General features: G+C 43.3%; 1 protein-coding gene across 4 annotated transcripts in view; it reads left to right on the plus strand.

The window, feature by feature from the left end:
• The window catches only part of LOC125458167 (exocyst complex component 6B-like), a 620,472-nt gene that overhangs the window by 461,951 nt on the left and 132,823 nt on the right, over positions 1-25,698 (plus strand). For all 4 annotated transcript variants that reach the window (XM_048543144.2, XM_048543170.2, XM_059650589.1 and 1 more), the window contains one exon: positions 15,044-15,185. In XM_048543144.2, the coding sequence (XP_048399101.1) occupies positions 15,044-15,185 (142 nt within the window). The remainder of the gene's footprint in view (positions 1-15,043; positions 15,186-25,698) is intronic.

Consider the following 25,698-nt stretch of genomic DNA (forward strand, 5'->3'; position numbering starts at 1 on the left):
TTAACGAGTCCTTTGATAACCGGGCTCCGTAATTAACAGTACAGACTCTCAGGTCCCCACTTTCCCTTGTAATTGTTAACATATTTGTAGCTTTTCAAACAACTGTGCTACTGTTAACATTGAAGACACTCTCTGATTACAGCCCAGCCTCGCCTGTGTTATTCCTGATCCAGGAATCTGAAGAGTTTAAAAGTTCGGAAATATAAATAAAATTAAACAACTGCACGCTCAATTTCCTGAAGTCTGATTGGTTGTGAAAGGCTGAAGTACAATGCTTCATACATCCCGTGTCTCTGTCAGACATCATGTCCCCCCTTCCTTCATGCTGTTTCACCCCCCCAACACACCGTCATTACCCCAATGCCACCAGTACTTCGAAAATAGGATCACTGCAATATTGACCCTTTACTCAGATGACTTGAGGATGTTAATTGCTCTCAAATGTCCTGTGTGTGGACCTGAACAGTGACTTTGATTTATGCACATTTTAGTCTGAGTCCAGGCCTGTTGATGCCACTTACATCAGGAGCTGGTATTCCAGCTGAATATGTCTCCCCGATTCAAGATCCAGTAACTAAGTACAACCTGTGTGCCAATGCTACAGTGTGCATCTACAACAGCACATGGACAATGCCTTTAACTCTTTGAAGGAGTCAAGACAGCTACTTCTCCAGGTTTTATTTTAGGCTTTTCCAGCCTAGAGGTCTGGAAGAAATCCAAAGAAAGTAAATCCAAACCCAAACATATTGACTTTTTTTCATGGAAAGTGTGGGTGTTGCAAGCAAGGCCGAAATTTGCTGCTCATCTTGAATTTCCCTTGAACTGAGTGAATTTCGAGGCCTCTACTTAAGAGTCAACCGTATTGCTGTCTGTCTGGAGTCATTTACAGGTCATGTGGTAAGGGCAACAGTTTTCCTTCCCTAAAACACGCAGGTGAAACATTTTGGGTTTTTACGGCAATTATGATAGTTTCACAATCACCACTACTGAGAGCTGTAGCTTTCAATTCCAGGTTTTATTCATTGAATTTTAAATTCAACAAGATGGGATTTGAACCCACATTGCCAAAGCTTTAGCCTGGGATTTTGGATTATTCATCTAATGGCATTAGTAGTATGAATAATGCTGGAGAATGTTCTAAAAGATGTGATAACAGGGCATTTGGAAAATGCCAGCGTGAGTATAGAAAGGCAACATGGATTCATGAAAGGAAACTATGGTAAATGTGATCGTCTCTTTTGAGGATATAACCAACAGAATAGGTGAAGGAGAACTAGTGGATGTGGTATATTTGGATTTTCAGTGAACCTTTGATAGAGTCTCATATAGGAGGTTAGTGTGCAGAGTCAAAGCACATGGATTTTGGTGTTAGTACACTGACATGGATGATGAATTGGTTAGCAGACAGGAAACAAAAAGAATGAATGGGTCTTTCTTGAAGTGGAAGACTGTGACAAATGGGGTACCACAGGTCAGTGCTTGGACCCCAACTGTTCACAATAAATATCAATGATTTGGATGTGGAGATCCATAGAACCATAGAAATGATACAGTGCAGGAAGAGCCGTTTGGCCCATCTTATCCATGTAAACCCAAAGACACCCAGATGCCCTTTTTAAATCCAATCTTCCTCCACAATGCCCACAGCTCTTCATCTTTTTAAAAGAGTTATCCCTCCACCACCAACTCAGGCAGCGAATTCCAGACACCCGCCACCCTCTACTTAAAAATATTTTTCCTCACACCTTTTCTAATCCTTCAGCCACATAGCTTGAATTGATGACCCATCATTTTTGAACTCTCTGCCAAGTAGACACTGTCTATTCTATCTCTTACCCCTCACAATGCTGTATGCCTCAATCATGTTGCCCCCTCAGTCTTCTCTGTTCCAACGAAGTCAACCTCCACCTTTTTAATCACCGTCATAGCTACAATTCTCCAGACCTGACAACATTCTAGTAAATCTTCTCTGCAGTCCCTGCAGAACAATTACGTCCGTATTGTAATGTGATAACCAGAACTGCACACAATACTCCAATTGTGGCTTCAGCAGTGTCTTGTATAGTTTTAACAAGGTGTGGAGCTGGATGAACACAGCAGGCCAAGTAGCACCTTAGGTGCAGGAAAGCTGACGTTTTGGGCCTAGACCCAAAGTCAGCTTTCCTGCGCCTAAGGTGCTGCTTGGCCTGCTGTGTTCATCCAGCTCCACACCTTGTTATCTCAGATTCTCCAGCATCTGCAGTTCCTATTATCTCTTATACAGTTTTATCATTATATCCCTACTTTTGTATGCTGTACTTTTGCAAATGAAGGAGGGCATTCCATATGCCTTCTTTACAACCTTATCTACCCCTATGTTTAGGGACCTGCATACTTGCATGCCAATATCTCTCATTTCATCTACCCCTGTCAGTATATTCCTGTTCATTGTGTATTCCCTTTGAAGGTTTGACCTCCCTAAATGCATTACCTCACACTTATCAGAGTTGAACTCCCGTCTGCCACTTTCCTGCCCACTCCAGCAGCCCATCTCTATCATTTTGGAGCTTACATCTATCATCTACACTGTACTATTTTTGTCATCTGCAACATTTCCCAGTTGTGCCCCCCCTTGGCTACCGCGTTGAAATCTAACTTGTTAACATATAAAACAAACAGCAGGATCCAACACCAAGCCCCATGGAACACTACTTGAAACTTGTTTCCATTCACAAGGGCAGCTATCGATCATTACCCTTTGTTTCTTGTTACTAAGCCAACATTGGATCCAGTTCAATACATTACAATATACCCTGTGGTTTTTACTTTCTCGACCAGTCTGCCATGTGGAACCTTGTTAAATGCCTTACTAAAATCCATGTAGACAACATCCACTGCACCACCCTGATCGATCCTCCTTGTCACTTCCTCAAAGAATTCAATCAAATTTGTAAAGCATGACCTTCCTAACAAAGCCATGTTGATTACCCCTGACTGGCCCATGCCTTTCTAACTGACAGTTTATTCAATCTCTCAGGATTGATTCCAACAATTTGCTCACCACCAAAGTAAGATGAACCAACCTGTACTTGTTTGGCACTTCCTTTGTACATGTTTGGAACAGTGGTGCCGTATTTGTGATCCTGCAGGCCTTCTGCACCTCACCTATGTCGAGTGAAGATTGGAACATAATCCTCAGAGGATCTGCTATTTTCTTCTTGATCTCCTTCAAAACCTCGGGAACAATCCATCTGGCCCTGGCAGAAAGTAAAAAATAATTCAAAAGCTAGTATCAGCAAAAGTGCTCGTGAAGCTATCAGTTTGTTTTTTTTAGAGACTTGTTTTCAGTGAAGGAAGCCTGTTAAATGTACCTTCCATTCTGAGGTTCTGTCACCAGCTTCTTGGAGCACCTGGGGGGTAAGCAAGGATATATGTAATAATTCAGGAAATCTGACTGGAAAGGAACATCGTTTATCATTGACCACCAAAATACAGCCACTCCTCATGATATACATAGCCTAGTCCCAGCCCGGGGAAGACAGTTTTTCAGACCCATCGCTGGGTCCATGCTGTAAAGGGCTCAGGTGATCATTTCCATCTGGACAAACTGTTGCATGTTACTGAGGAGACTCTTACTCAACGGGTTCCACAGGGGGATTAATTAATGCTGATGGTTGGGGTTATCATATTATGTCAGCATGAGCCAAAGAACCCAAGAACAACCTGTACAAGACAATGTTGATTTCCCGGCATGGAACTTTGAGTAATATCGCAGAACATATCTACAACAGAACAGACATGAAAATGACAATAAGAGCCACTGCAGCATCCAGTAGAGCCAACCACATTTAGGCTCCTAGAATATAAATTCTCCATGTGTCTGCAGTTTCTGGAGGTGCCTGAATCACTTACAACACTATTGAAAGCATGGGAAGCTGTTTCTCATGTTTACAAAGATTTTGCATTTTGAACAGTTGATCTACATTCCATCTGTGTTTGTAATAGTAGCTCACATTTAATATTTTGTTGGCTTAGCTGACCTCAATTATGAGAGTCAGGTTTAAGAAGCTGTGGTTGGGAGCAGGGAGGAGAAGCCTTGGTTATTTTTTCCTCCTTCTGGATGATTCTAAAGTAGCATTGAATTGAATTAGCTTTGTTGTCTCATGTACTCAAATGAGTAACAGTGAAAAGTTTACAGTCACTGCATTGTAGCACCATTGTAGGTACAAAGGTACTTCGGTACAGGTACTCAAGATCAAACTCTTAGGAAACAAAAATAGCTGGAAAAGTAAAGAAATAAATAGCCCAGCATTATAGGTCATAGGAATAAATCAGAAAAAGAAACAAAAAATTCAGACTATGAGTCTTTCCAATCCATCCATGCTGGCACCTACCCTTGAGGGAGAATTCCACTGCCTCACTACTGCCTGCACCAGACCCACCAATAGAGGAGTTGCCCCACCTTAGGCACCATCTCTCCGCCACTGGGCCCACTTTGGTGATGCTGCTGAACCCACACTTGCCCCGCAGCCAGGAGTCTCCGGCTCCACCACCAGGCCTGGCTGCTGCCAGGCCAAGAATCCTGCTTGGGCTAAAGGTGTCGCCTTGCGGGCACCACCATCTTGAAGAGTATTCTACTGCCGGTGCTGCCATCTCCCATTGTTGGATGAGCTTTGCTGCTGCTGGCCCCAAACGCTAGTAGAATGATCTCACTGCCACTGCCACAGGCCACGAATGGCAGGAGAACACACTCGCTGCTGCTGCCACTGGCCCCGAACACTGGGAGGGTGACCTCGCTGCTGTATTCTGTTTAGTCAATGGAAAACTCAGTTGGTAAGGCTTGTAGTTGAACAGCATCTGGCAACAAGAAGTTAATGCAGTTGCATACCACGTGTACTGAAGTTTTCACCTTTGAGCATATGGATGCGAAGGTGTTGCCATCACCCAGATGTGAGAGTGTGGAGGATTTTCTTGGGACATGGAAGGATTGATCAGAACAAATTGGGTATGGAGAACTAAGAAAATGCTGCTGAAGAAATTACATGGGATAAGTTTGTCAGGGGAAAAGCACAGAAGAAATTAGGGTTGAAAGAGAATAAAGTGGATGCAAGAGACTGATTGAAGATTGTCTTGCTGAAGTTTGGGATCATGGCTTTAGATCAACTGCAAGATATGGCAGGATGGAGTGACTTTGCACTGATGATTTAGCGGGGCCAAGGAAGCGTGGCAGTTAGAGGGGAAAGGAGAACTGTGATAGAGATTAACCACACTGATGATCAGGAATTGCTCAATACGGAGACCCAGGGGAAAGGTAAAGAGGAAGCTTTCGGATGAAGAAGCAGCATACTTGCATAAAAGCAAAACGCTGTGTATGCTGGAGATCTGAAATAAAAACAGTGTTTGATAAACTTAGTTGGTTTGGCATCATCTGTGGAGAGTTCTGAAGAAGAATCATATTAGATTTGAAATATTAACTCTGTTTCTGTCTCCCCAAATGCAGTCAGACCTGCTGAGCTTCTTGTTTTATTTTAGAAACACACTGGAGTTTGATGGAGACTTCATGACCATTTTAAAGGTGATTCAGATGAGGTGATTGACCATGAAGTAAGGGGACAAGCCAAAGTGCGGACTGATAGTGACAACCATCCCTCTGAGATGAGGTGGTGCATCCAAGATGCTTTAATTTGCAAACCAAAAGAACTGTGGATGCTGATAATCAGGAACAAAAATAGAAGTTGCTCGAAAAGCTCAGCAGGTCTGGCAGCATCTGTGAAGAGAAAATCAGAGTTAATGTTTCGGGTGCAGTGACACTTCCTCAGCTCTGACCAAGGTTTTTTGGGCTTCAGTTTGATCAGAGTAAGGTGTTAACTCGGCACGAGCTAGATTTTGATCAGATCCTGGACATTCAGATGATTATCCACCTTAAGGTGACGGATTGAAAGGATCTTATTCATGAATGAGGGTACATTCTGTAAGGCAAAGCGGTGAGGCTTGTGCAAGTTGATTTGTCAGCAGAATGCCAAGAAGCAGTGCTCAATGATTGTATGATATGTAGCAGTCGGGCAGAACTACTGATGGGAGGTGGCTGAGGCATTTTCCGTTGAGGAGGAGGTGATAGATGTTATGAATGGGATGTTTTTGAACTACTAAAGAGGAATCAAGCCCAGAATAATAGAAAGAAAGATGGACGACTGGCATTTGACAATAGGCATTGAATGGGAGAGCTGAAATATCTATCAATGGAAAGATGCACATTCACATAGACAGACCAAGAATAGGAATAACAAGCCCATGAGGGGCCAAAGCAAGGGAAAAAAAAATGGGCTTGATCTGGTATGGCAACCAAAATGCTGACACGAGAGGTTTTGGATTACTTAGGCCTGGTAGAAATTAGGAGAGACTTGAAGCAGCTGTAAAGAGAGGACAGGGAGGAGCTGACATGGAACAGTACAAAGTTCAAGTCTGAGGGCCAGGAGGCTGTGGTGAGTCCGCTTAAAAATGCCACAATTGGAGAAATGTCTTGTGGTTCTATTTCTCTAAATTCCATCTAATAGTAGTCGGAATTAGGAAGCCACAGAATAGAGGATTTCCAGATGTTGGAAGATGAAAAACAGAGTACTTTTTAACTTTATTCTTGAGGGGAAAAAAAAGCTACAAAGAGGTTGGTACTTTGATGGTTAATAGCAGTGGAATTGAACCAAGTGTAATTGGGCTAGGGGTTTTTAGAAATGCACATCCAGCCTAGAAGAGATCACTCTTTAGTAGCTCACCAAGCCCAGTTGAAATAGTAGGATGTTATCACTAACATTACTGTTCGAGAGTTGCATGTTTCTAACTCTGAACTCATAATCATAGAGAGGAAACTGGACGTTCTGTTAGACAAATTTTTCCCCTACCACATTACAGAAAAGGAGGTGCTGGAGGTCTTAAAATAAACATAGACAAATCTCTGGGACCTGATCAACTGTATCCCAGGATATTGTTGAAGCTAGGGAAGAAATCGCGAGGACCCTAGCAGAGATATTCGAGTCATCATCAGCCATTGGTGAGGTGCTATAAAACAGGATGGTGACTAATGTGCCATTATTTAAGAAAGGCTACAGAAAAAGAGCTGGGGAACTATAGACTGGTAAGCCTGATGACAGTGTTGGGTAAATTGTTGGAAGGGATTCTGAGGGACAGGATTTACATCATTTGGAAAGGCAAGGACTGATAGGGACAGTCAACCTGGTTTTCTGTGTGGGCAATTGTGTCTCATAAACTTGATTGAGTTTTTTGAAGAAGTAACCAAGAAGGTAGATGAAGGCAGAGCTGTAGGCATTGTCCATGTGGACTTTAGCAAGGCCTTTGTCAAAGTTCTGCAACGTAGACTGATTAGTAAGGTTCGATCACATGGGATCCAGGAAGAGCTGACCAATTGGATACAAAATTGGCTTGATGGTAGATGACTTAGGCGGTGGTAGAGGGTTGTTGTTCAGACTGGAGACCTGTCACCAGCCTGCTGCAAAGATCAGTGTTGGGTCTACTGTTGTTCATCATTTATTGAAACAATTTGAATGAGAATATAGGAGATATGGTTAGTAAGTTTACAGATGATACTAAAATTGGTGATATAGGAGACAGTGAGGAAGGTTATTTAAGACTACAATAGGACCTTGATCAACCACATCAGTGGGCAAAGGAATGGAAGATGGCAGTTAATTTGGATAAACGTGAGCTGTTGCATTTTGGTAAGACAAGCCAGGGCAGGACTTACACAATTAATAGTAGAGCTCTGGGGTGTGTTGTTGAATAGAGCGACCTGATGCAGGTAGAAAGTCCCTTGGAAGTAGAGTCACAGTGATATTAGTAGCAGAATTGGGCCAAATCTAAAGGGCATTGTGGACTACAATAGATCAAGAAGGCAACCTACAGCATGTGGACTACAGTGGATCATGAAGGCAGCTCACCACCAATTCCTCAAGGGTTGCTAGGTATGGCAATAAATACTGGCCAGCGAGTGATGAGCACTTGGCATCTTTTCCTGTGCTAATGAAACCAAGTGTCACAACTCACTGGAGTAGTATGCTGGAGATCAATTCCCTGAGTTGTCACAAATGTGAAAAGATTTACTCATACTGCCAAAAGTCCCTAATTTCGCTGCCTGCCTCCCAGAAAGAAATAATTCCACAGGTTTCTGTACTTTACAGGAAAACTGCTATTTATTTCAATACAGTGTGGAGCTGGAGGAACACAGCAGGTCGGGTAGCGTCGGAGGAACGGGAAAGTTGACATTTCAGTTTGGCACTTTTCATCAGGACTGTAGAGGGGAAAGGGAGCTCAGAAATAAATGTGAGGGGGTTGGGCTGGGCAGAGGCAAGTGGGATGGAGATAGTTAAGTGCACATGGGGTAGTGGGAATTGGTCAGTGGGTAGGGTGGGGGGGATAGGTGAGAAGGAAAATGAACAGGTTGTGTCAGGTCAAGAAGGTGGGAATGAAGGAGGCTGGACATAGGATGAGGCTCCTCTGATGCTGCCTGACCTGCTGTATTCCTCCAACTCTGCATTGTATGAACTCTGGCTTCCAGCATCTACAGTTCTTGCTATCTCCTATCTGCTATTTGTTTCAAATTGTTTTTAACCATCGAAGAAAAGGAACACAAATTGCTAACTAATAATTGCTTAAAATTTATACTCAACTCCTTTTGTAATAAATCCCATACATATATAAACAATCAACATCCTGGGAGTTACCATTGACCAGAAACTCAACTGGACTCACCACATAATCATAGCGGCTACAAGAGCAGGTCAGAACCTATGAATACTGCGGCAAGTAACCCACCTCCTGACTCCCCAAAGCCTGCCCACCATCTACAAGGCACAAGTCAGGAGTGTGATGGAATACTCCCCACTTGCCTGACTGAGTACAGCCCCAACAACACTCAAATAGCTCGACACCATCCAGGAAAAAGCAGCCTGCTTGATTGTAACTACACCCACAAAGTGGTTAGCACTGTTGCCTTATAGCACCAGGGACACGGGTTCAATTTCAGCCTCGGGCAACTGTCTGTGTGGAGTTTGCACATTCTCCCTGTGTCTGCGTGAGTTTCCTCCGGGTGTTCCAGTGTCCTCCCACAGTCCAAAGATGTATAGGCTCGGAGGATTGACCATGCTAAATTGTCCATAGTGTTCAGGGATGTGTAGATTAGGTGGGTTATAGGGGTATGGAGCTGGGTGGGATGCTCCAAGGGTTGGTGTGGACTTGTTGGGCTGAAGGGCCTGTTTCTACACTGTAGGGATTCTATGATTCTAAGCATCTGCTCCCTCCACCACCGACACTCAGTAGCAGCAGTGTGTATTATGTACAAGATGCACTGCAGAAATTCACCAAAGGTCCTCAGACAGCATCTTCCAAACCCACGACCACTTCCATTTAGAAGGACAAGGGCAGCAGATACTTGGGAACAGCATCACCTTCAAGTTTCCCTCCAAGTAACTCACCTTTCTGACTTGGAAATATATCGTCATTCCTTCACTATCGCTGGGCCAAAATTCTGGAATTTCCTCCCTAATGGCATTGTGGGTCAACCCACAGCAGATGGACTGCAGCAGTTCAAGAAGGCAGCTCACCACCACCTTCTCAAGGGCAACTAGGGATGGGCAATAAATGTCGGATGGGCAATAAATGCTGGCCAGTCACTGATACCCACATGCCACAAATGAATAGAAAAGAAAAGACGAGATGCAAATGTTACAGATGGGGAACAGATGAATAAAAGTCTGTCAAGAATGTCCTGGCTCCAGAACTCCTCTCAGCTTGCAAGGAGAAATTGATGCATGAGGACCCAGTACGGAAAGTAATGCTGTGTTGGTCTGAGACAACGAAAGGGCTTCAACGAGATTGCTTGGAGTTGGGCTGGCCCATATTCAAGAACTCAGTATGCCAGTAACGTTACAGACTTCATTATGAAGTGTGTAGCTGACTTTGTGCCAAAGAAATTAATCCGAATTTTCCCCACCCAAAACCCATGGATGAAGTGGGAGATCCACTCTGTACTGAAGTCCAGGTCTGAGGCTTACAAGTTGGCAACCCTGACCTATAAAGGAAACCTAGGTATGACCTTCACAAAGCCATCAGGGATGTTAGGAGGCAATACTGAACTAAGCTTGAAACCCAGACAAACCACACAGATACTCATTGTTTGTGGCAAGGCTTACATGACGTTTGGGCTATAAGCAAATTTGAACAGTATTGTGAGCAGCAATACATTCCTACCCAATGAGATCAAAGCATTCTATGCTCACTTTGAGCAGAAGGTCAATGAAACGATGTCACCTATCCCAACAGCCTTGGATACACCTGCACCCACAGTCAGTGCCACAGACATTAGATCAGCCTTCTTGAGAGTGTACCCATGGAAAATAACTAGCCAAGATGGAGTCCCTGGCCTGTGCAGATCAGCTCACAAGAGAATTCACTGACATCTTCAACCTCTTCATACTACAATCTGAAGTTCCCACCTGCTTCAAGAAGACCACCATTGTCCTAGTACCAAAGGAAAATCATGCACCGTGCCTCATTGACCACTGCTGTTATCTCTGACCTCCATAATTATTGTGTTCTGAGCCATTAGGCATGGCTCACATCCAACTCCAGCCTACTAAATTGCCATCAGCCTTCGTAATTTGCCTTCTGTCTCAACAGGTCAGCGGCAGACACCATTTCCCGGGCTCTAAGCTCATCCCTAAAACAGGAATACCTACGTCAGGCTCCTACTTATTGACTACAGATTCCCCTTCAGCACTATAATTCCAAACAAACTCATCTCTCAACTGCATAGGGAGACAGAAACTGTTCAACTTTTTCTTCTTCCTAGCACATCTTGCCCAGTTCTCACCAATTTAAATAATTGCAGTGAGGAAGCAGACTCTGTCAACTCTCAGTTTAGTGTGCTCGATAACATTGCTGTTGTTCCGCCCTTTCTTACGCAGTTTCAACATATCAGTGCAGCTTTTGCAAAGCATGTTGATTGCAGCATCGAATGACAGATTTCTGATGTTTTTTTTGGATACGTGAAGTTATCAACATTCTCCAGTTTCATTGGTATGACCAATGCTGATAGATGGCTGAATGGCAACATATTTGGACCATGACATTTGTCTTCTGAATCCTGTTGGCCAAGCCAAGCTCTTCACAAATTTCAGGGAGTGTGTCCATTTGCAGCTGCAGCTGTTCCTCAGTATTGAATGATAGCACAACACCATCAGTGTAGAGTGACTCTCTGATGAGGAGTTGGCACATCTTTATCTTAGATCTCCAGTAAGCAAGACTGAACAGCTTTCTGTCAGTCTGGTATGTAAGTAAAGAGCTCCTGTGGATGACCTGAAGGCATACAACAGTGCAAAGAGAAGAATATGCCCATGAGTGTCAACAATGGAACACAATCCTGTTTGACCCTCCTATAGATCTCAAAGGGATCTGATGTTGCCATGTCATAGCTGACCTATCTATCATTTTATTATGGAAACAGGAAATATATTGAACAGCTTTTGTGTGCAGCTAGTTTTCTTACATCGGCTTTCTCTGTTCACTTGGTCAGATACTTTAATGAAATCATTTGTTCACATCATCTCTGTTGCACGTAAATTGTTATTACTGCCTGGGAAGGCAATGGCCTAGTCATATTATTAATAACTATTGATCCACAAATTCAGCTAACATTCTGGGCACCTGGATTCAAATCTCCACCATGGCAGATGGTTGACTTGGAATTCAATAAAGAATCTTGAATTAAGGTCCTAATGATGACCATGAAACCGCTGCTGATTGTCAGAAAAACCCCTTTGGTTCAGTAATATCCTTTAGGGAAGATAATCTGTCATCCTTACCCAGTCTGGCCTACATGTGACTCCAGATCTGCAGCCACTTGACTGACACGTAACTGCCCTCTGGTCCATGAGGGATGGGCAATAAATGTTGGCCTCGCCAGAGATACCTGCATCCCATGAGTGAATTAAAAATATCTGCTGGGCAGAGAAAATACATCAGTTGTAGAGCTTCTAGTTCTAAAACTATGTTGGGATTTGGGGTAAATGTGTTCAGCCAAAATCTATAGTCTGACAATGGCAATATGAACAAATACTTTGCCTACATCACTCAGCAACAAGATGCCTTGCCAGTTTTATAATCACTGAGATCACCTTTGTCTTTGTACAGTCTTGGCATTTCATATATCATGAGGCACTACCTCCATCTTCCGATTGAGAGACGTCCCGCAGTAGTGTTGGCTCTCCCTCACTTGATGAGACCAGGTGTTATGGCATCAGTATTTGGGCCTTTCCCCATAGCAAATGAAAAAGTATGTGACAGTCAGTGTTTAGTGCTTCCTCGGTGATTACGCTCTCCCTAGAGCATGATTCAAGAGAGTGTTCCACCCATTTCTCTAACTGTTCACTGTACTTGGTGAGAACCTCCTCACACCTATTTTGATTGGAGTCGTTTTCTTTGCCAATGAACCTGTCACCATTTTTTAACATTGCCTCCCACATGCCTCTAGCATTACCCGTATTGAAGGACTTCTGGATCATGTGGCAGTGTTGTAATCAGTAGTCAATGCCTACTGTCAGGCATTCTGTTGGTTTTTACTTTGAGTGGTTGCTAGTAGTTAAGTTTTCTCAGGAGGATCGCTTTTATAATTAATGAGAGTAAACCACTTGGTTTTAATGACAGGTCCATCACTGTGATGATATCCTCAAACCAGCCGGCACTTTTCCACCTTTTTTTTCCAGGTAGAATCTCGAATAGGTTCTATTTCATTTCTTCATTCTGTGTACTTGTTCGATCAAGTCATGGAACTGTTGGATTTTATCTGTGTAGGTAGAGTAGCTAATTGATGTTATTCAGAGATGGTATTTTTGCTTTGAATGAAAAAGCTTCACAGGTTTGTATTGTCACTTCAGTACACACCAGGAGTGATCTGGATCACTGTCAGAGCTGTGATGGGTGTGTGAATTGAGAATGTTGTTCAGAAAATCAAATCTGGTGAATCCACGTGGTGTGTGATTTTGATGTCTGGACATGGTGCCATGTCACCTGTGACAAAAGAACATGTAGTTACACAATGGTAGCAGCAAAGCTCAAGTAGCCTTTGTCCATTTTCATTTATCTTCCACAAAGCATGATGTCTGAGGAGCAATGGCAATGCATCATGGTTCATGACCACTCTTATGTTGAAATCTCCCAGTATCTTGCCCAATGTATTGGATTCCATTCACTTGCTGAGCAGAGATCCTAAACTTTGAGTACCTTTTGAAACAGGTGGACCTTGGCTGGTCAGCATCTGGCTAGTTGGGAACTGGCTCACTTGAGATGGATGGTGAGCAACTATTGGGACACAATGATCCCTTCCCTGTCAGGCTCAGCCAGTGTCAAGTGCTGCTTATGCCACTTGCATTTGCAGTAAAATTGGAATCCCTCCCTGGGGCACAAGCCTGGAATAAAATTTATGAAAAATCTTGACTGCCCAAACTTGAACATGTTCCAAAATAAAAGCGTAACACTCGTAAATCGCAAAGTATTAAGACATAAGACATAGGAGTGGAAGTAAGGCCATTCGGCCCATCGTGTCCACTCTGCCATTTAATCATGGCTGTTGGACATTTCAACTCCACTTCCCTGCACTCTCCCGGTAGCCCTTGATTCCTTGTGAGATCAAGAATTTATCAACCTCCACCTTGAAGACATTTAACGTCCCGGCCTCCACTGCGCTCCGTGGCAATGAATTCCACAGGCTCGCCACCCTCTGGCTGAAGAAATGTCGTCTCATTTCCATTTTAAATTTACGCCCTCTAATTTAAGGCTGTGCCCACAGGTCCTAATCTCCCCGCCTAACGGAAACAACTTGCCAGCGTCCACCCCTTCTAAGCCATACATTATCTTGTAAGTTTCTATTAGATCTCCCCATAACCTTCTAAACTCTAATGAATACAATCCCAGGATCCTCAGCCATTCATCATACGTTAAACCTACCATTCCAGGGATCATCCGTGTGAATCCCGCTGGACATGCTCCAGGGCTAGTATATTCCAACCCTCTTGAGATAAACGACAACATTACATTCACTTTCTTAATCACAGACTCTACCTGCAAGTTAACCTTTAGAGAATCCTGCACCAACACTCCCAGATCCCTTTGTACTTCCGCTTTACGAATTTTCTCACCGTTTAGAAAATAGTCCATGCCAGTATTCTTTGTTCCAAAGTGCAAAACCTCACATTTACCCACATTGAATTTCATCAGCCATTTCCTGGACCACTCTCCTAAACTGTCTAAATCTTTCTGCAGCTTCCCCACCTCCTCAGTACTACCTGCCTGTCCACCTATCTTCGTATCATCGGCAAACTTTGCCAGAATTCCCCCAGTCCATGATCTACATTTGCAGTTTGCCCTTTTCCGATCATTTTTGCGTCTACTGAATGGGTAGTTACCAAAAGCATACAGAGACAGAATTCCAGAGATCAGAATCTCCTTGACCAGTTGAACATAAGTTTGGCTACATGAATAGCCAGAAAGATGACATACTGGAACATTACTCCACCTTTGAAGTTTGCCCCAAACTTTTTGTCAGAGCTTACTCCCTTAGTCTTCACCCAGGGTATCCATATCACCATGAAGCCATTTACCCACTTTTGGTTGATGGGTATCAGGGTGTGCCCACATATCGTTGCCTTGCACACAGATTGTTGGCAAACCCATGAAGCTTTAGCCTGGACCTATAAGGAGGAGGTACAGCTGAGAATTGTTGATGGAGAGGCTGCCAGGTGAAAGACTGACACTCTTCACATTGCAGTTAGCCCACAGCGCTGACTAAAAATGAGAGGCAAACACAAAAACATGCAGCTTTGATCTGCTCACTGGACACATCAGCCTGTCAGTGCTGGGTTGGTGCCTGTCTTTCTATCAAAACTCAGCCATTGGATATTATTCATTCGAGAAATGTTTGTGCGGCCTTTCTATTTGTTGATTTGGTCTTGGGAAAATGGGTGATTTAATGTCTGACATGAGTTTTATTTTGATTTTTCAGGGCAAAGTGGCTCAGACAGCCTGCATGTCTGCCTGCAAACACCTCTCTACATCTCTGCTACAGCTGCTCCTGGATACTGAAGTCAAGCAGATCACCATGGGAGCCTTAAAACAGTTTAACATGGACATTGAAGAGTGTGAGCGTAAGTGATCAAAGAGACATTTTCTTCCATGTGTTGCAGATTTCCGCCTATTCTCAAGCATTTACTATTGAATTGTTTCCATAATATCTTGCATTTATACCTTATCTTTAACATGGACGAAGGCCCCGAGACACATCACAGTTAAGTAATCAGTCAAAAATTGGCCATAACTGTCCCAAAATTTTGTCAAAGGTATATTTTAATGTGCAAAAGGAATCAGGAAAGAAGATAGAAACATACAGGTATAGGGAGGAAATTTCAGAGCTTCGCTCCTCTATCAGTGAAAGCATGACCGCCAGTTGGGGGCTGATGAGGAGGTTCTGGAGTGGCGTGGGTGAGCCGAAGAAAATCAGGGAAGGTCAAGAGCACATGCTGTTAGAAAGTGCTTCCTCACACAAACAGTAGTAGCGGTCTGGAACTCTGCTGCCCAAAAAACACTAGTTGAAGTTGGGTGTCACTGAAAATTTCAGAACTGTGACTGTTTGTATTTTTCTCCAGGATGCACATGGTACCATTTGGAACTAAGTGGGATAAGTGATATTGAGATCTAAGATTAGATCAGTCATGATCTAATTAAATGGCTGAACAGGCTCAAGGAGCTCCTTCTGTGTATTTGTGCTGCTCTTTCGCAGTTACTGTCATTCACTTGAGACATTAAACCAAATTAGCCACCTCAGCTGAACGTAAAGGATCCAGTGCTGGTAAGACCTGGTGAGTTCACCCCTATGACCAGTATTTATTCCCCAATAATCTTTCACTATCACTATGTTGGTAGTGGGAGGTTGCTGTGCGCAAATTTTCTACTGCATTTCCTACATTCTAACAGTATCCACTTTGGCATTACTTCATTGGCTGTGACTTTTAGACTTCTGACCACATGAACGGTGCTAGAGAAATACAATTATTTCTTTCTCTGTCTTTAGACATGCAGATTTATACTTGAGCAGACTCTTGCAGTTTAGGTCAGTTATGTCCTCACTTTCTTTTTCTTACTGAAGCTGTTGTGACAAAGTACCTGACCAGGGACAGTGGTGGAATCAGAACTTGGAATCATGAACTCACAAGTCACAGAAGGATGCCATTAGCCTGCTGTGGTTGGGTAGGATATGTGGTTGAGTACTCCAGTTAGTCCCATTCCCCCACTCTGATCGAATAGCCCTGAAAATATTTCCCTTTCAAATATTTATTTAATTGCTTTTTTTATGAATGGTATTGAATTTGCTTCCACCACCCTTTCAGACAGTGCTTTCCAAATCAAAACAACTTGTTGCGTTAACACAAACAAACCTCACCTTGGCTGTGGTTCTTCTGCCAGTCCCTGAAATCTGTGTTCTCTGGCTACCAACCTTCCTGCCACTGGAAACAGTTTCTCCTTATTTACTCTTAGCAAACAGATCATGTTTTTGAACACCTCAATCACATTTCCTAGTTTCTCCAGCGTTTCCACGTTTACTGAATCCTCATCCCTTGTATAATTCTTCAAAATCTCCTAAATTTAGAAACATAGAAAACAGGAGCATGAGTAGCCATTTGGCTGTTCAAGCCTGCTCCACAATTCAATATGATCAACTCAGTGCCCTGTTCTCGCTTTCTCCCCTTATTCGTTGATCCCTTTAGCCTATAGTTAGAACTATATCTAACTCCTCTGAGAAACATTCAATATTTTGGCCTCAGAGATAATAGGAACTGCAGATGCTGGAGAATCCGAGATAACAAGGTGTAGAGCTGGATGAACACAGCAGGTCAAGCAGCATCTTAAGAGCAGGAAAGCTTACGTTTCAGGCCTAAATTCCAGACTCTCCACTTTCTGGGTAAAGAAATTCCTCCTCATCTCGATCTTAAATGGCCTACTCTGTGACCCCAGGTTCTGGACTTCCCAGTCATTGGAAACATCTTTCCTTGCATTTACCCTGATGAGTCCCATTAAAATCGTATAGATTTCTATGAGATCCCCCACTCATTCTTCCAAACTCCGGTGAATTAAATCCTCTGTCCCCGTTCCAAAGCCTTGACATCCTTTCGAAAATTTGTTGCCCAAAATTAAACACTCGCTCTAGCTGAAGCCTAACCAGTTATTTATAAAGGTTAGCATAACTTCCTGATTAATAACATTTTTTAAAGAAATAGCGAGAAAAGTCAATATTTGAAAAATGTATTTTTAATGGCTGTAGGGATGTAAAGAAGGATAGGGCTATAAACGTAGAGCTGGAGCAGGCTGGGTGGTCCAATTATCTCCTTTACGGGTCTCATTTTCCAAGTTCTTTCGCAGCCGTTGGTGGCCACTGCAGCTTTTTTTTTGTGGTGGCGATGAAATAGTAGTGAAGTTCAACTTCCTAGTCCGAATCCTGACCCGACTGCTATGTGGATGCTCTTCACTCAGCCTCGAGCTTGTTTGATAACTAATTTGGAGCATCTTTAGTGAAGAACTGGCAATTCTGAATTCTAAAATTTTGTACCGGTTTTCTCCTGGCCAAATTGATCCCTCAGCCCAAATCCCCAAAATAATTTTAAAATCTGGTCATGTGGTCTTAATAAAATTTGTATTTAGGATCACACATTGTGAAATGCTTATTTTTATATGGAGATGCTGTGCAATGTTGCAATGTTGCTCGCAAGGCTGGTATTTCTCACCAATCTCTAGGTGCCCCTGATCAGAAGAATAGATGTGCTGGAGCACTTCAGAAGGTTGTTGGTGAGGTACTGGAGTCTCACAGGCTCAGCCTAGATAGGGATGACAAGACCTCCTCCAAAGAACGTCATTGTACCATTTGGGGTTTTTATGACAACCGGCAACTTTGTCGTCACTTCAGCAGAGCCCAGCTTGTTATTTACTAATTTCCTTTTAACTGAACTAAAATGTTTAGTTGGGGTGGAATTTGAATTCCCGTACTGTGGGGAATATAAATTGCAGACCTCTGGATTACTCCATGAGTTACACAATCGTGACAACAAAAACATAGATTTATATAGCAGCATTGATATCATGAAATGGCCCAAGATGCATCATAGGAATAATGTCAATCAAAGTACAACACAGGGCTACATAAGGAGAAATAATGCCCAATCATCAAAAGCTTGTGCAAGGAAATGCGTTTCCAGAAGTGCTTTGGATGAGGAAAGCAGGGCAGGGGTGAAATTCTTGAGCTTGGGACTTAGGCAACCGAAGGCACTGCCACCAATGTCGGTGCAATTTTAATTTAGAATCCACAAGATGCCAAAATTATAGGAATGCAGGTATCTCAGAGACATATTGTAGAGCTGGAGGACATCACAGAGACAATGAGACCAGTGCCATGGATGGATTTGAAAGCAAGGACGGAGTTTTAAAATCAAGACTCTTGACCAGGATCCAGTGTAAGTTAGTGTGACCAGGTATGTTAGAAGAGTGGGGACTTGCTGCAGGATGGGACATGGGCACATGCTTTGGATGATCTCAATTCATGAAGAGTAGAGTTTGAGAAGCAAACCCAGGAATGTGTTAGAATAGTCATTTCCAGAAAAAGCAAATGCACGGCTAAGTGTTTCAGCAGCAGATGAGTCAGGTGTAAAGTTGAATAATGTTAGAGGTGGAAAGAGGCAGCCTTAATGATGACATCAGTAAGAGGTGGCAAGTTCATTTCAGGATGAAATGTGACACCAAAGTTGCAAACAAACTGGATTAATCTCAGTCTGTTGCCATGCAGAATGACAAGATCAGTAGCTAGGGGATGGAGTTTCGATTGAGGTTCAAAAACGACAGCTTCCGTAGCTACACTGGCCCTAAACCCCACCTCTTCCTCCATTACATCGATGACTATATTGGCGCTGCCTCGTGCTCCCATGAGGAGCTTGAACAGTTCATCCACTTCACCAACACCTTCCACCCCAACCTTAAGTTCACTTGGACCATCTCTGATACCACTCGCTCCTTCCTGGACCTCTCTGTCTCCATCTCTGGCAACCACCTGGAAACCAATATCCATTTCAAGCCTACCGACTCCCACAGCTACCTAAAATACACCTCCTCTCACACCCACCATCCTGCAAAAATGCCATCCCCATTCCCAATTCCGTCGCCTCCGTCACATCTACTCCCAGGATGAGACATTCCACTCCCAGATATCCCAGATGTCTCCATTTTACAAGGACCACAACTTCACCTCCACAGTGGTCGAAAACGCTATCAACCGTGTTTCTTGTGTTTCCTGCAACTCATCCCTCACACCCCCTCCCCGCAATAATAACCAATTCACAATGTCCCTTGTCCTTGCGTACCACCCCACCAACCTTTGGATCCAACACATAATCCTTCAGCACTTCCGCCATCTGCAATCTGACTCCACTATCAAAGACATTTTTCCTTCCCCACCCTTATCTGCATTCCGGAGGGACTACTCTCTCTGTGACTCCCTTGTATGCTCCACACTCCCCACCAGCCCCACCACCCCCGGCACTTTTCACTGCAACTGCAGGAGGTACTACACCTGCCCCTACACAACCCACCTCACCCCCATCCCAGGCCCCAGGAAGATCTTCCACATCGAGCAGATGTTCACCTGCACATCTGCTAATGTGTCTGCTGTTCCCAATGTGGCCTCATCTACATCGGGGAAACCAGGCGAAGGCTTGGGGACCACTTTGTGGAACACCTACGCTTGGTTCACGACAAATGACTGCACCTCCCAGTCGCGAACCATTTCAGCTCCCTCTCCCACTCCTTGGACGACATGTCCATTCTGGGCCTCCTGCAGTGCCACAGCGATGCCACCCAAAGGATGCAGGAACATCACCTCATATTTCACTTGGGAACCCTGCAGCTGAATGGTATCAATGTGGACTTCACGAGCTTCAAAGTCTCCCCTCCCCCAACTGCATCCCAAAACCAGCCCAGCTCATCCCCACCTCCCTAACCTGACCTTCCTCCTACCTATCCATTCTCAAGCCCCACCCCCATGTCCTACCTACCAGCCTCATCCCTCCCCCTTGATCTGTCTGTCCTCCCTGGACTGACCTATTCCCTCCCTAACTTCCCACCTACTCTCATATCTTTATTGGCTCCGTCCCTGCCTCTTTGACCTGTCTGTCTCCTCTCCACCTATATTCTCCTTTATCTATCTTCTATCCGCCTCTCCCTCTCTCCCTATTTTTTTCAGAATCCCCCATCCCCTCCTCCATTTCTGAAGAAGGGTCTAGACCCAAAACATTAGCTTCCCTGCTCCTCTGATGCTGCTTCGCCTACTGTGTTCATCCAGCTCTGCACTTTGTTATCTCAGATTCTCCAGCATCAGCAGTCCCCACTAGCTCCAAACACAACATCTTATGTCTTTCCAATATCAAATTGGAGGAAAGATCTGCTCATACACAATAATGCTGTTTGATAACTTGACAACATTGGAGGAGCTGAGGGAGGAGTTAATGGGATGAAATGTACACCAGGAGCTCAGGAAATGTCAGCAAAGAAAAGTATATGAATGAGAAATAGGAAGCCAGGGATAGATCCTTGTGCAACATGAGAGGTAATGACACTGAAACCAAAAACGATGCCATTGTAAGTGATTCTTTGGTTAAGTTTTGGACAGCACTGCTTTCCCTTTACTTCCCTTGCATTGGCAAAGCCTAAGGAAAGAGGTTTTTTTTTCTTCCCTGTGTAATGTCATGTCCTTATTAGGATTGTGAAGGAAAAAAGGAGGGATGGGGAGACAGTGTGAAATGGTCAAATACAAGATTCCTATGTCCTGTGTAAACTTCAGTTGCCTGAGGAGATTACTCAGTCTCTTGCTTCACCACCTCTGCACCCTACACAGGCCTCATGGACCGCTGGTTAGAAATGCGTTCTGCAAGAGGGGTGGAAAGCCAGCCGCCAGGGTTTTCCCCCAGTGCACTCCCTATATTAAATTGGATTTTATTTTATACAAACCCAAACAGAAAAGCCACATGCTGAATAATAAAATCGTACCGAGTTTACAAGGTACCGAGTGGACGTTTCAACCCCGGCACAATCTTGTAAAAGTGCTCAAGTGTGAGAGCAAAAACACAAGACTCTCTTCAGCCACATCTTGGAAATGCAAATTAATGGCTTCATAAAGATGAACATGATGATTAGAGGAACAGTGGTTCCGCTTGTTGATGTATGGCTATCCCATTATGTTTAATGAAGACAAATGTTAACCTTTAAGGTGAGGGGGAAGCACATGTTTTGGGACCTTGCCATGGTTCTGCCTCATTAATAAAAAGAAGCAAACAGTCTAAAGAAAGCATTTATGGGTTTTAAGTCCACAATACCTCAGTCAGTAAGGGCATTTGCTAACGAGTTCACACATAGCTGGTTTCTTCGCCGTCCACTGGATTGCAGGACGAAGCAATGAATTGAGATCCCCATATAGGAAAAATGTAAGCAGGAAGGTTTCTGTTAAGCCAGCTGATCACATTGGCAGAGTTCTCCACCCTCTGCTCTCGATTGCTCCCCAGGGATCATCACTGGGAACTGCTCCTGCAAAGGCTAAAGGCAAGGAGACTGAACTGGCATTAGTTAAAACCTCTCAAATGACATGGACTGCTTTTCCTCCAGACTTGTTAATCCAGCTTCCTCCCACAGGCTCGGTAACCCCTCCAGCCTGCAGCCCTGTGTTGCAGATTAATCTACACATAAAATATAGGTATGATAATGTATTATGATTGAAACGTTACTAATATTCCAGTCACCTCCAGTCATCCAAAGACTGAGAGTTTACACCCACCATGCCTGTTGGAGAATTTGAATTTATTTTAAATATATATCTGAGAGTAAGATGTTGTCACAGTAAAAGTGAGTACCGAGCTGGCTTGTCGTAAAAAGCCAGCTGATTTATTTATGTTAATTAGGCAGCTATATCAGCTGTTCCAGCAATTCTGTAACAAGGTCCACCACCTCCCTCCCAGAACACCATGGTTTGGACAATAAGTATTAACCTTAGTGCCGCAGGAAGGCAGGGAAGTAAAAAGGCAGCTAAGTAAAAAGATGAATAAAACCCCGTGGCTAATTTCATGGTACAGTCATCCTTCCCAGCCAACGCCTTGCATTACTGACTGTCTATACTGTTGCTCATCGAGTTCCTTCACATTCTCACCCAGTAACATTAACTCCATCAAGCCAACAACCTTTTTTATGTTGGGAGCAATCTAGTATTATAAGCACATTATATGTGTCGTGAGCGGGTTCCGTTCTGGAGTCAATTTGCAAGTTGATCTCTATGCAAGTCAGAACACCTTGCAGGATAATACGAAGGAGCCATTCATAAGGACAGGGAATGTTTGCACGTCAGGTCCTTTAAACTTACGCCCCTGTATGAGATCACGTTTGCAAGTACAAGTGCTCATAAGTCAGATGTTTATAAATCGGACACCCCCTGTACTTTCATTTCTAGGACATGGGTTTGATGCTGGTACAGATTGAAACCAAGATCAAGCCTCGCTATTGCTTAGATTGTAAGATCAAGATAGCTCTGCCAGTATATATTGAGATCCAATTGGATTGTTGGACTCAGAATTAGACAGGAGGAATTGCCATCTAGTGAGCAATGTGTTCTTCTGCAAATTTTGGATATGGAGACTATAAGTTTCACTTTGTATTGAATCTGAATGGTACATATGGTAAAGGCTTTTGATATGAATTGAAGGTGGTGCTGTAAGCTGTATCTAACCCATATTGCAGCTATTCGGTGAGTGTTGAAGAGAGACTGCTGTTTGAGTTACAGCCTGTATCTTGCCCGTGTTTAATAGGACGTTACAGAGGGAGCTTTACTTTGTATCTGATCCTGTGCTGTGCCTACCCAGAGAATATTAAACAGTATAGAGGGAACATTGCTCTGTATCTAACCCTGTGCCGTTCATTTTCTGTTTAATGGGGACAGTATGGAGGGAGCTTTACTCTGTATCTGTAAACACACTGCTAATGTGAGTTTGTCAGTCTTTAAAAAATATATTTTTTGATGTTTAGGGTAGGTTTTGATGCTGTCATGTTGTGGTAGCGCGATGTACATTAACTGACTATGAGTGTGAAGTTTCTCTATCCAGAATAATAGCATCTTTCTGATGCTGTTTTAAGTACAGGTGGGCAAAGTAATGTTGGCACATTGGTCTGGTTACCTTCATACTAGTATCACAAACGTGAGACTAAAGCCATAATTTAACTCAATAGACAGACAAACAGAAAATATGAGTCGGAGTAGGCCACTCGGCTCTTCAAGCCAAATCCAACATTAATCACGATAAAGGTTGACCATCCAATTTGGCACCCTGTGCCCTCTTCCGCCCCATACTCTTTAATCTCTTCAAACAGCATCTAACTCCTTTGTGAAAACATTCAATGTTTTGACCTCAACTGCATTCTGTGGGAGAAATTTTTACAGCTCGTCACTCTGGGTGAAGAAACTTTTCCTCAACTCAGTCCTAAATGGCCTACCCATTGAGCTTAGAGTGTGACCCTCGTTCTGCACTCTGCTATCATCAGAAATGGCCTTCCTCCATTTACACTCTGACACAGAAGAGGCAATGATCTAGTGGCATTATTGCAGACTATTAATCTAAAACCTCAGCTAAAATTCTGGGGAGCTGGGTCATGGCACATTCTGGAATTTGAATTCAATAAAAGTGGTCTGGAATTAAGCTTCATGATTCCATACCACCAGCAATGTGGATTACCCTCATGCTTACTTTCAGTGATGGGTGTACGAGGATACCCAGGCCTCATTACACCACCTCCTTTCCCAAATTATCACTATTCAGTTTGACTCCCTTCCTGTTTTTGCCAACAAAGTGGATAACCTCACATTTATGCACATTATACTTTAACACATTACATTTTATATAGTATACATTTCTTCACTGTCAACAATGATGTCAATACAGTTGAGCTTGTAATGTCTAGGTACCAGAAAATGTCTAATGGGTCTGTTAATACCTTCCACCAGAGAGAGCAGGATTGTTGCTGCCTGAGACCATAAACATGGAGGTCCTAGTTCCATTTCGTTCTAGCACCATCATGACATAGTTCCTTATAAAAAATGTTAAGGAGCTTTTGTTAGAGTAAAGAGACATGATTTTTTTACTTCATAGCTGGTTGGACTGTTTCAGGGACGCTCAAGAGTCAGCCACATTGATGGTTGTCTGTAGTCACATAAAGTCCAGATCCTGTAAGATGGCTGATCCAACAGTTTCGTGATCATCAATTAGACCAGCTTTACATCTCAGATCTCTTTGTTAATTAACTGAATTTAAATTCCTCCAGCTTCTGTGGTGGGAATTGAACTTTGTTTCCAGGCCTCTGGAACATTAATAGTAACTTAATATGTCTGAATCCCCCAACATCAACATCCTGGGGGCTACCTTGACCAGAAGTTCATCTGGACCAGCCATATAAATACAGTGGGTACTGCAGCAACTTAGAGGCTTGGAACACTGCAACAGATAGCTCACCTAACTCCCCAGAGCCTCACTGTCATTTACAAGGCATACATCAGGAGTGTGATGGAATATTCCCCACTTGCCCAATTGAGTGCAGTTCCAACAACATACAAGAAGCTTGGCACCTGGATTATTGCCCTAAGCGCGTTACGGGTCAACGGACAAAACATGGACTGTTCAAGAAACAGCTCACCACCACCATCTTAAGGGCAACTAGGGACGGGCAATAAATGCTGGCCAGCCAGCAAAGCCCACATCCCACTTGTGAATAAATTTTAAAAAGAGTAACATTATGATTACGGTACCAATTCTCTAATTCCAAATTCAAATTTCAGCATTGACTTATATGATTTCTGTGCACAGTCCGACATTTGCGATTCATCAGTGCAGTTTTTGCCACTTCTGTGTACGACTTCTCATCAGAATAGCTCCAGCATGACAGCCTTGGGTAGAGAGAGTTCCAAACTTCCATTATTCTTTATGTATACACTTGCTTTCAGATTTCACTCCCACACTGTGGAGTTCTTAAGCTTTTCTATGGTGCAGTCCCCATCTGGAGATATCCTCTCAATAATGCAATCATTAACATAATTTAGCAGGACTGAAGGAAATTCCTGACTGGAACTCTCATAGTACTCAGCTCCTGATAGACTTTTGTTTCCCATTTATTAAGAAATATAGTTGTTGATTATGCTGCAGTTGCCAATGCTTGAAAGAAATTGAAGGGAAGATGAACCCCACAAAATTAAAGTGAGCAGCCTTTGGTTTTGAAGCCAGTAGAGGAAGGGGAGACTGACGGGTGTGAGAAAACCATGGGATGGAATGGGTTAAAGTGAGACAGAGAAAGAAGTATGAGCATTGCCTGAGAATTCCCCTCTAAGTCAAGCACTGTCCCATCTTGGAAATAAATCACTATTCCTGCATTTTCGCTGAGATAATGTCATGGAAAACTTTCCCTGACAACGGTGTGAATGTCCCTACAACACAAGTTGCAGCCATTCATGAAGGCAGCTCACAAGCGCCTTCTCACTGACAATGTCTGTCAAACTTTGCAACAACGCTCACAACCTGAAAATGAATAGAAGAAACAAAT

The sequence above is a fragment of the Stegostoma tigrinum genome, chromosome 1, assembly GCF_030684315.1.
Source record: "Stegostoma tigrinum isolate sSteTig4 chromosome 1, sSteTig4.hap1, whole genome shotgun sequence".
Taxonomy (NCBI): Eukaryota; Metazoa; Chordata; class Chondrichthyes; order Orectolobiformes; family Stegostomatidae; genus Stegostoma; species Stegostoma tigrinum.